This window comes from Trichomycterus rosablanca, chromosome 4 (genome assembly GCF_030014385.1).
Source record: "Trichomycterus rosablanca isolate fTriRos1 chromosome 4, fTriRos1.hap1, whole genome shotgun sequence".
Taxonomy (NCBI): Eukaryota; Metazoa; Chordata; class Actinopteri; order Siluriformes; family Trichomycteridae; genus Trichomycterus; species Trichomycterus rosablanca.
In genome coordinates, this window is record NC_085991.1 from 56,003,172 (window position 1) to 56,014,989 (window position 11,818).

Below are 11,818 nucleotides of genomic sequence, written 5' to 3' on the forward strand. Positions count from 1 at the left end.
AAACTTTAATAGCTGCTGCTGTGGTTTAATCCATTATAATAATTAATATTAATAATAATAATAAACTTTAATAGCTGCTGCTGTGGTTTATTCCATTAAAATAATAATTATTCATAATAATAATAATAAACTTTAATAGGTCTGCTGTGGTTTAATCCATTATAATAATTAATATTAATAACAATAATAAACTTTAATAGCTGCTGCTGTGGTTTAATCCATTAAAATAATTAATATTAATAATAATAATAAACTTTAATAGCTGCTGCTGTGGTTTATTCCATTAAAATAATAATATTAATAATAATAATAAACTTGAAGAGGTGCTGCTGTGGTTTAATCCATTATAATAATTAATATTAATAATAATAATAAACTTTAATAGCTGCTGCTGTGGTTTATTCCATTAAAATAATAATTATTCATAATAATAATAATAAACTTTAATAGGTCTGCTGTGGTTTAATCCATTATAATAATTATTATTAATAATAATAATAAACTTTAATAGCTGCTGCTGTGGTTTATTCCATTATAATAATAATATTAATAATAATAATAAACTTTAATAGCTGCTGCTGTGGTTTAATCCATTATAATAATAATATTAATAATAATAATAAACTTGAAGAGGTGCTGCTGTGGTTTAATCCATTATAATAATAATATTAATAATAATAATAAACTTGAAGAGGTGCTGCTGTGGTTTAATCCATTATAATAATAATATTAATAATAATAATAAACTTGAAGAGGTGCTGCTGTGGTTTATTCCTGGTGAACGAGACCTCGTGGTTCTCTCAGTATGAAGCTTCATCACTCACACCATCCTGGTTCATGTTTACAACAATTCAACATTTTATTACTTTATTATTTTATTTTCTGTTTTCTACTGAGTCTAACGTGGAAACCTAAAACCACAAGGATGAAGATCAGAGAATAAAGTTCATTATGATGTGAATGTGAGGGACAGAAGAGCCACGCCCGGTTCTCTGGAGTCTCTGCCCGGGTGTTCAGGTGTGTGTTCATGTCGTCCCGCTGTGATAAAGCTTCTACAGGAAACACTACAGCTGAAGAACTGGATCATCCTCAGTGCAGTACCGTCCATCAGCCAGCAGGGGGAGTAACTGAGGGGAATCCTCATCATTACTGCAGCTGTTATCACCTCATCACTGCTGTTACTCCCTCTGCTGGCTGATCAGCGGCGCTGCACACAGACCCTCAGTTACAGCACGGCCACGCCCCCGGTCAGAGCACGGCCACGCCCCCATCACAGCGGCTGGTGATCATGTTCCCGATCAGGGTCCAGGTGTCCAGGTGCGGGTCGTAGATCTCCACCGTGTCCACGGTGACCGGGGCGGAGTAATCCCGCCCGGAGTTACGGCCGCCGATGGCGTAGAGCGAACCGTTCACCGCCACCACGCTAACTCCGGCGCGTGGCACCGAGAGAGATGCTACCTCCACCCAGCGCTCCTGTACACAGAGAGAGAGAGAGAGACGCTAACACTTAGCCAAAATACCATGCTAATGTCACACAGCTAATGCTAACGTAGCATCACGATGAGAACTAGCGGAGAAGCGGAGTCAAACGTAACTGATTAGCTAAGCAACTTATTTTAAGTCATAAGTAATGCTCACGCTTAGCCAAAACGCTACACTAATATCGCACAGCTAATGCTAAAGCAGCACACAATGAGAACTAGCCGAGAGCGGAGTAGAACATAACTGATTAGCTAAGCAACTTATTTTAAGTCATAAGTTACGCTCACAGTTAGCCAAAACGCCATGCTAATATTACACAGCTAATGCTAACATAGAACTAACGGAGAAGCGGAGTCAAACGTAATTGATTAGCTAAGCAACTTATCTTAACACTCACACTTACCAAAACGCCACGCTAATACCACACAGCTAATGCTAACATAGCATAACATGATAAGAACTAGCTTGCTGCTCACTTACTGCCATCTCTTGATCACAGAGAAGCGGAGTCAAATGTAACTAATCAGCTAGCTTGCTAATAAACATGGCTAGTTTAAGTGCCTAATGATAGCTAGTTGCTAAGGCACTCAGCTAGCAAGTCTGTTTAGTTATAACTTGTGGCAGGTGTTTTTGGCTAACATCAGCTAACTTACTAACCGAAGCAGTTACAGAGTACTAACCATACATAAGGTTAGCTAGCATAAATTAGCTTGCTAGTAAACATGTCCACAGGTGTACCAACATTACCTAACTTGAGATCAAACATGGCTGCTGGTTTAACTTGTAATGTTAGCTAGACTGCTAGTTCTTAACTAACTAGTTATCTAGTGCTAGATCAGTTTCTAGCATATGTCACTAACACTGATGTTAGCTGGTATGCTAGGAATCTCACCTGGTCTATATACACAGTGTTAGCATGCTATTAGCATTATTGGTAACTTAGTTTAAGAATACTATTAACATTACTGGTAGCTCAAAGCTAGAATGCTATTAGCATTATTGGTAGCTTTATTTTAGCATTTTATTAGCATTACTGGTAGCTGAGTGTTAGCGTGTGATTAGCATTACTGGTAGCTGAGTGTTAGTGTGAGATTAACATTACTGGTAGCTTAATTTGGGCATTTTATTAGCATTACTGGTAGCTTAATTTTAGCATTTTATTAGCATTACTGGTAGCTGAGTGTTAGCATGTGATTAGCATTACTGGTAGCTGAGTGTTAGCGTGAGATTAGCATTGCTGGTAGCTTGGTTTTTGCATGCTATTAGAATTACTAGTAGCTTAGTTTACTGGTAGCTTAGTGCTAGCATGTTATTAGCATTACTGGTAGCTTGGTTTAAGCAAACTATTAGCATTACTGGTAGCTCAGTTTTAGCATGCTAGTAGCATTATTCGTAACTTAGTTTTATCATACTATTAGCATTACTGGTAGCTTAATTTTAATATGCTATTAGAATTACTGGTAGCTTGGTTTTAGCATGCTAGTAGCATTAATGGTAGCTTAATTGTAGCATTTTTTTAGCAATACTGGTAGATTAATTTTAGCATCTTATTAGCATTACTGGTAGCTGAGTGTTAGCGTATTATTAGAATGACTGTTAGCTTAATTTTAGCATTTCATTAGCATTACATTAGCTTGGTTTTTGCATGCTATTAGAATTACTAGTAGCTTAGTTTACTGGTAGCTTAGTGCTAGCATGTTATTAGCATTACTGGTAGCTTGGTTTAAGCAAACTATTAGCATTACTGGTAGCTCAGTTTTAGCATGCTAGTAGCATTATTCGTAACTTAGTTTTATCATACTATTAGCATTACTGGTAGCTTAATTTTAGCATGTTATTAGAATTACTGGTAGCGTAGTGCTAAAATGCTATTAGCATTACTGGTAGCTTAGTTTTAATATGCTATTAGAATTACTGGTAGCTTGGTTTTAGCATGCTAGTAGCATTAATGGTAGCTTAATTGTAGCATTTTTTTAGCAATACTGGTAGATTAATTTTAGCATCTTATTAGCATTACTGGTAGCTGAGTGTTAGCGTATTATTAGAATGACTGTTAGCTTAATTTTAGCATTTCATTAGCATTACATTAGCTAGGTTTTAGCATGCTATTAGCATTACTGGTAGCTTAGTTTTAACATACTATTAGAATTACTGGTAGCTAGGTTTTAGCATACTAGTAGCATTACTGGTAGCTTTATTTCAACCTTCAATTAGAATGACTGTTAGCTTAATTTTAGCATTTCATTAGCATTACATTAGCTAGGTTTTAGCATGCTATTAGCATTACTGGTAGCTTAGTTTTAACATGCTATTAGAATTACTGGTAGCTAGGTTTTAGCATGCTAGTAGCATTACTGGTAGCTTTATTTTAACCTTCAATTAGAATTACTGGTAGCTGAGTGTTAGCGTGTTATTAATAGATGAATAATGAACAGCACCTGTAGGGGGCAGTATTTCTCCTCTCAGTGTTAGTGTTATTAATAGATGAATGATGAACAGCACCTGTAGGGGGCAGTATTTCTCCCTCAGTGTTAGTGTTATTAATAGATGAATGATGAACAGGACCTGTAGGGGGCAGTATTTCACCCTCAGTGTTAGTGTTATTAATAGATGAATGATGAACAGCACCTGTAGGGGGCAGTATTTCTCCCTCAGTGTTAGTGTTATTAATAGATGAATGATGAACAGGACCTGTAGGGGGCAGTATTTCACCCTCAGTGTTAGTGTTATTAATAGATGAATGATGAACAGGACCTGTAGGGGGCAGTATTTCTCCCTCAGTGTTAGTGTTATTAATAGATGAATGATGAACAGCACCTGTAGGGGGCAGTATTTCTCCCCTCAGTGTTAGTGTTATTAATAGATGAATGATGAACAGGACCTGTAGGGGGCAGTATTTCACCCTCAGTGTTAGTGTTATTAATAGATGAATGATGAACAGGACCTGTAGGGGGCAGTATTTCTCCCTCAGTGTTAGTGTTATTAATAGATGAATGATGAACAGCACCTGTAGGGGGCAGTATTTCTCCCTCAGTGTTAGTGTTATTAATAGATGAATGATGAACAGCACCTGTAGGGGGCAGTATTTCTCCCTCAGTGTTAGTGTTATTAATAGATGAATGATGAACAGGACCTGTAGGGGGCAGTATTTCACCCTCAGTGTTAGTGTTATTAATAGATGAATGATGAACAGCACCTGTAGGGGGCAGTATTTCTCCCTCAGTGTTAGTGTTATTAATAGATGAATGATGAACAGCACCTGTAGGGGGCAGTATTTCACCCTCAGTGTTAGTGTTATTAATAGATGAATGATGAACAGCACCTGTAGGGGGCAGTATTTCTCCTCTCAGTGTTAGTGTTATTAATAGATGAATTATGAACAGGACCTGTAGGAGGCAGTATTTCTCCCTCAGTGTTAGTGTTATTAATAGATGAATGATGAACAGCACCTGTAGGGGGCAGTATTTCACCCTCAGTGTTAGTGTTATTAATAGATGAATGATGAACAGCACCTGTAGGGGGCAGTATTTCTCCTCTCAGTGTTAGTGTTATTAATAGATGAATAATGAACAGCACCTGTAGGGGGCAGTATTTCACCCTCAGTGTTAGTGTTATTAATAGATGAATGATGAACAGCACCTGTAGGGGGCAGTATTTCACCCTCAGTGTTAGTGTTATTAATAGATGAATGATGAACAGCACCTGTAGGGGGCAGTATTTCTCCTCTCAGTGTTAGTGTTATTAATAGATGAATGATGAACAGCACCTGTAGGGGGCAGTATTTCACCCTCAGTGTTAGTGTTATTAATAGATGAATGATGAACAGCACCTGTAGGGGGCAGTATTTCACCCTCAGTGTTAGTGTTATTAATAGATGAATGATGAACAGCACCTGTAGGGGGCAGTATTTCTCCTCTCAGTGTTAGTGTTATTAATAGATGAATGATGAACAGCACCTGTAGGGGGCAGTATTTCTCCTCTCAGTGTTAGTGTTATTAATAGATGAATGATGAACAGCACCTGTAGGGGGCAGTATTTCACCCTCAGTGTTAGTGTTATTAATAGATGAATAATGAACAGGACCTGTAGGAGGCAGTATTTCTCCCTCAGTGTTAGTGTTATTAATAGATGAATAATGAACAGGACCTGTAGGAGGCAGTATTTCTCCCTCAGTGTTAGTGTTATTAATAGATGAATGATGAACAGCACCTGTAGGGGGCAGTATTTCACCCTCAGTGTTAGTGTTATTAATAGATGAATAATGAACAGGACCTGTAGGAGGCAGTATTTCACCCTCAGTGTTAGTGTTATTAATAGATGAATGATGAACAGCACCTGTAGGGGGCAGTATTTCTCCTCTCAGTGTTAGTGTTATTAATAGATGAATGATGAACAGCACCTGTAGGGGGCAGTATTTCTCCTCTCAGTGTTAGTGTTATTAATAGATGAATGATGAACAGCACCTGTAGGGGGCAGTATTTCACCCTCAGTGTTAGTGTTATTAATAGATGAATAATGAACAGGACCTGTAGGAGGCAGTATTTCTCCCTCAGTGTTAGTGTTATTAATAGATGAATGATGAACAGCACCTGTAGGGGGCAGTATTTCACCCTCAGTGTTAGTGTTATTAATAGATGAATGATGAACAGCACCTGTAGGGGGCAGTATTTCTCCTCTCAGTGTTAGTGTTATTAATAGATGAATAATGAACAGGACCTGTAGGAGGCAGTATTTCTCCCTCAGTGTTAGTGTTATTAATAGATGAATAATGAACAGGACCTGTAGGAGGCAGTATTTCTCCCTCAGTGTTAGTGTTATTAATAGATGAATAATGAACAGCACCTGTAGGGGGCAGTATTTCTCCCCTCAGTGTTAGTGTTATTAATAGATGAATAATGAACAGGACCTGTAGGGGGCAGTATTTCACCCTCAGTGTTAGTGTTATTAATAGATGAATAATGAACAGGACCTGTAGGAGGCAGTATTTCACCCTCAGTGTTAGTGTTATTAATAGATGAATGATGAACAGCACCTGTAGGGGGCAGTATTTCTCCTCTCAGTGTTAGTGTTATTAATAGATGAATGATGAACAGCACCTGTAGGGGGCAGTATTTCTCCTCTCAGTGTTAGTGTTATTAATAGATGAATGATGAACAGCACCTGTAGGGGGCAGTATTTCACCCTCAGTGTTAGTGTTATTAATAGATGAATAATGAACAGGACCTGTAGGAGGCAGTATTTCTCCCTCAGTGTTAGTGTTATTAATAGATGAATGATGAACAGCACCTGTAGGGGGCAGTATTTCTCCCCTCAGTGTTAGTGTTATTAATAGATGAATGATGAACAGCACCTGTAGGGGGCAGTATTTCTCCACTGTATCCAGTGACCCCAGCGCCTCGTTCCAGCCTCCCACAGCGTAGACGGCGTTATCGAGTGAGGCCACGCCCACATACGCCCTCCGCATCGTCATGCTGGGCAGCGCTCGCCAACGGCGGGAAATCGGCTCGTAGACCTCGGCCGAGCGAAGCTCCACCCCCTCGTCACTGATCCCGCCAATCACGTACACAGAACCTGTCAACACAAACAAATCATCGGTTACTGTGTAGCGTACGCTAAGCTAATCTGTTGCTGAACACATCGCTAGCATTAAGCGTTATTTAGCTGTTAGCAGCTAATGTAGCTATAACAGAGGATAGACGTTATATTAGTGTTACATTGTGGTGGTGCCAGTAGAGGGTGTGAGAGAGTAATATAATAATAATAATAATAATCTATAGTAGCTGATGCAGCGGGATGAGATTAGCACTAATGCTAATGTTAATGTCACTGTAACAGTAAACGTTACCCTGTAGCTCACAGCAGCCGTGGTAATACCGTGGGATGAGCATGTTCTCCACCACCTCCCACTTATTCTCCTCCGGGTCATAGCGCTCCATCGTCTTACCGATCTCAGAACCAATCCAGCCTCCTGTAGGGGTCACACAGGGGTCACACAGGAGTTTGTGTGTGTGTATGTGTGTATATGTACAGGTCCTTCTCAAAAAATTAGCATATTGTGATAAAGTTCATTATTTTCCATAATGTAATGATAAAAATTAAACTTTCATATATTTTAGATTCATTGCACACCAGCTGAAATATTTCAGGTCTTTTATTGTTTTAATACTGATGATTTTGGCATACAGCTCATGAAAACCCAAAATTCTCAAAAAATTAGCATATTTCATCCGACCAATAAAAGAAAAGTGTTTTTAATACAAAAAAAGTCAACCTTCAAATAATTATGTTCAGTTATGCACTCAATACTTGGTCGGGAATCCTTTTGCAGAAATGACTGCTTCAATGCGGCGTGGCATGGAGGCAATCAGCCTGTGGCACTGCTGAGGTGTTATGGAGGCCCAGGATGCTTCGATAGCGGCCTTAAGCTCATCCAGAGTGTTGGGTCTTGTGTCTCTCAACTTTCTCTTCACAATATCCCACAGATTCTCTATGGGGTTCAGGTCAGGAGAGTTGGCAGGCTAATTGAGCACAGTAATACCATGGTCAGTAAACCATTCACCAGTGGTTTTGGCACTGTGAGCAGGTGCCAGGTCGTGCTGAAAAATGAAATCTTCATCTCCATAAAGCTTTTCAGCAGATGGAAGCATGAAGTGCTCCAAAATCTGCATTGACCCTGCCCTTGATAAAACACAGTGGACCAACACCAGCAGCTGACATGGCACCCCAGACCATCACTGACTGTGGGTACTTGACACTGGACTTCAGGCATTTTGGCATTTCCTTCTCCCCAGTCTTCCTCCAGACTCTGGCACCTTGATTTCCGAAAACAGTACTTTGGACCACTGAGCAACAGTCCAGTGCTGCTTCTCTGTAGCCCAGGTCAGGCGCTTCTGCCGCTGTTTCTGGTTCAAAAGTGGCTTGACCTGGGGAATGCGGCACCTGTAGCCCATTTCCTGCACACGCCTGTGCACGGTGGCTCTGGATGTTTCTACTCCAGACTCAGTCCACTGCTTCCGCAGGTCCCCCAAGGTCTGGAATCGGCCCTTCTCCACAATCTTCCTCAGGGTCCGGTCACCTCTTCTCGTTGTGCAGCGTTTTCTGCCACACTTTTTCCTTCCCACAGACTTCCCACTGAGGTGCCTTGATACAGCACTCTGGGAACAGCCTATTCGTTCAGAAATTTCTTTCTGTGTCTTACCCTCTTGCTTGAGGGTGTCAATGATGGCCTTCTGGACAGCAGTCAGGTCGGCAGTCTTACCCATGATTGCAGTTTTGAGTAATGAACCAGGCTGGGAGTTTTTAAAAGCCTCAGGAATCTTTTGCAGGTGTTTAGAGTTAATTCGTTGATTCAGATGATTAGGTTAATAGCTCGTTTAGAGAACCTTTTCATGATATGCTAATTTTTTGAGATAGGAATTTTGGGTTTTCATGAGCTGTATGCCAAAATCATCAGTATTAAAACAATAAAAGACCTGAAATATTTCAGTTGGTGTGCAATGAATCTAAAATATATGAAAGTTTAATTTTTATCATTACATTATGGAAAATAATGAACTTTATCACAATATGCTAATTTTTTGAGAAGGACCTGTATGTGTGTGTGTATACAGTGGGGTCAAAAAGTATGTAGTCAGCCACTGATTGTGCAGGTTCTCCTACTTAGAAAGATGAGAGAGGTCTGTAATTTTCATCATAGCTACACTTCAACTATGAGAGACAAAATGAGAAAAAAAAATCCAGGAAATCACATTGTAGGATTTTTAAAGAATTTATTTGTAAATTATGGTGGAAAATAAGTATTTGGTCAATAACAAAAGTTCAACTCAATACTTTGTAACATGACCTTTGTTGGCAATGACAGAGGTGAAACGTTTCCTGTAAGTCTTCACCAGGTCTGCACACACTGTAGCTGCTATTTTGGCCCATTCCTCCATGCAGATCTCCTCTAGAGCAGTGATGTTTTGGGGCTGTCGCTGGCCAACACGGACTCCACAAATGTTCTATGGGGTTGAGGTCTGGAGACTGGCTAGGCCACTCCAGGACCTTGAAATGCTTTTTACGGAGCCACTCCTTCGTCGCCCGAGCGGTGTGTTTGGGATCATCGTCATGCTGGAAGACCCAGCCACGTTCCATCTTCAATGCTCTCACTGATGGAAGGAGGTTTTGGCTTAAAATCTCACGATACATGGCCCCGTTCATTCTTCCCTTAACACGGATCAGTCGTCCTGTCCCCTTTGCAGAAAAACAGCCCCAAAGCATGATGTTTCCATCCCCATGCTTCACAGTAGGTATGGTGTTCTTGGGTTCTTCTTCTTCCTCCAAACACCACGAGTTGAGTTTTTACCAAAAAGTTCCATTTTGGTTTCATCTGACCACATGATATTCTCCCAATCCTCTTCTGGATCATCCATATGCTCTCTGGCAAACATCAGACGGGCCTGGACATGTACTGGCTTAAGCAGGGGGACACGCCTGGCACTGCAGGATTTGAGTCCCTCTCGGCGTAGTGTGTTACTGATGGTAGCCTTTGTTACTTTGGTCCCAGCTCTCTGCAGGTCATTCATCAGGTCCCTCCATGTAGTTCTGGGATTTTTGCTCACCGTTCTCATGATCATTTTGACCCCACGGGATGAGATCTTGACCCCAAGGGAGATTATCAATGGTCTTGTATGTCTTCCATTTTCTTACAATTGCTCCCACAGTTGATTTATTCACACCAACCTGCTTGCCTATTGTAGATTCACTCTTCCCAGCCTGGTGCAGGTCTACAATTTTCTTCCTGGTGTCCTTCGACAGCTCTTTGGTCTTGGCCATGGTTGAGTTTGGAGTCTGACTGTTTGAGGCTGTGGACAGGTGTCTTTTATACAGATAACGAGGTCAAACAGGTGTCATTAATACAGGTAACGAGTGGAGGACAGAAGAGCTTCTTAAAGAAGAAGTTACAGGTCTGTGAGAGCCAGAAATATTGCTTGTTTGTGGGTGACCAAATACTTATTTTCCACCATAATTTACAAATAAATTCTTTAAAAATCCTACAATGTGATTTCCTGGATTTTTTTTTCTCATTTTGTCTCTCATAGTTGAAGTGTAGCTATGATGAAAATTACAGACCTCTCTCATCTTTCTAAGTAGGAGAACCTGCACAATCAGTGGCTGACTAAATACTTTTGGCCCCACTGTATATGTGTGTGTATATCTGTGAGTGAGTGTGTGTGTGTATATGTGTGTGTATATGTGTGTGTATGTGTGTGTGTATATGTGTGTGTGTATATCTGTGAGTGAGTGTGTGTGTGTGTGTGTGTGTGTGTGGTGTGAGTGAGTGTGTGTGTGTGTGTATGGTGTGAGTGTGTGTGTATGGTGTGAGTGTGTGTGTGTGTGGTGTGAGTGTGTGTGTATGGTGTGTGTATGTATGGTGTGTGTGTGTGTGTGTATGGTGTGTGTAGATGTGTGTGTGTGTGTGTGTGTGTGGTGTGAGTGTGTGTGTGTGTGTGTATGGTGTGTGTATGTATGGTGTGTGTGTGTGTGTGTGTATGGTGTGTGTAGATGTGTGTGTGTGTGTGTGTGTGTGTGTGTGTGTGTGTAGTACCGAGAGCATACAGAGCCCCGTTACAGGAACACACTCCGACTCCACAGCGAGGGAAGTTTAGTGAAGCCACAGCAGCCCAGTGTTTAGTTACAGGATCAAAGCGCTCAGTACAGTCGAAGATCATCGAGTCCTTCTCACCTAAACACCATCAAACATCATCAAACACCAAAAAATATAAACACCATAACTAATAAACACCATCAAACATCAACACCACAACTTATAAACACCACAAACACCATCAACACCACAAATCATCAACACCACAACTAATAAACACCATCCAACATCAACACCATCAAACACCAACACCACAACTTATAAACACCACAAACACCATCAACACCACAACTAACACCACATAATAACAACACCACAAATAATCAAGACTACAAACACCATCATACATCAATACCAAAAATAATAAACACCACAACTAATAAACACAACCAATAAATACCACAACTAATAAATACCACAAATCAACACCACAACTCAATAATCAACACCACCAAATATCAACACCACAAATAATCAAGACTACAAACACCATCATACTTCAATACCAAAAATAATAAACACCACAACTAATAAACACCAAAACACATTACCACAAAACATCAACACCGCAAATAAACACCACAACAACTAATAAATACCACAAATCAACACCACAAAACAATCATCAATAACACAAAATATCAACACCACAACTAATAAACACCAATATCAAATACAAATAATTAACAC

General features: G+C 40.1%; 1 protein-coding gene across 1 annotated transcript in view; it reads right to left on the minus strand.

Annotated features, from left to right (window-relative positions):
- Positions 1-850: 850 nt before the first annotated feature.
- ipp (intracisternal A particle-promoted polypeptide) overlaps positions 851-11,818 on the minus strand; it is a 40,607-nt gene continuing 29,639 nt past the window's right edge. Inside the window, exons 7-10 of the mRNA XM_062993485.1 lie at positions 11,069-11,206; positions 7,328-7,450; positions 6,833-7,053; positions 851-1,473 (exon numbers count right to left, since the gene is read on the minus strand). Of these exons, the coding sequence (XP_062849555.1) occupies positions 1,249-1,473; positions 6,833-7,053; positions 7,328-7,450; positions 11,069-11,206 (707 nt within the window). The 3' untranslated portion in view covers positions 851-1,248. The remainder of the gene's footprint in view (positions 1,474-6,832; positions 7,054-7,327; positions 7,451-11,068; positions 11,207-11,818) is intronic.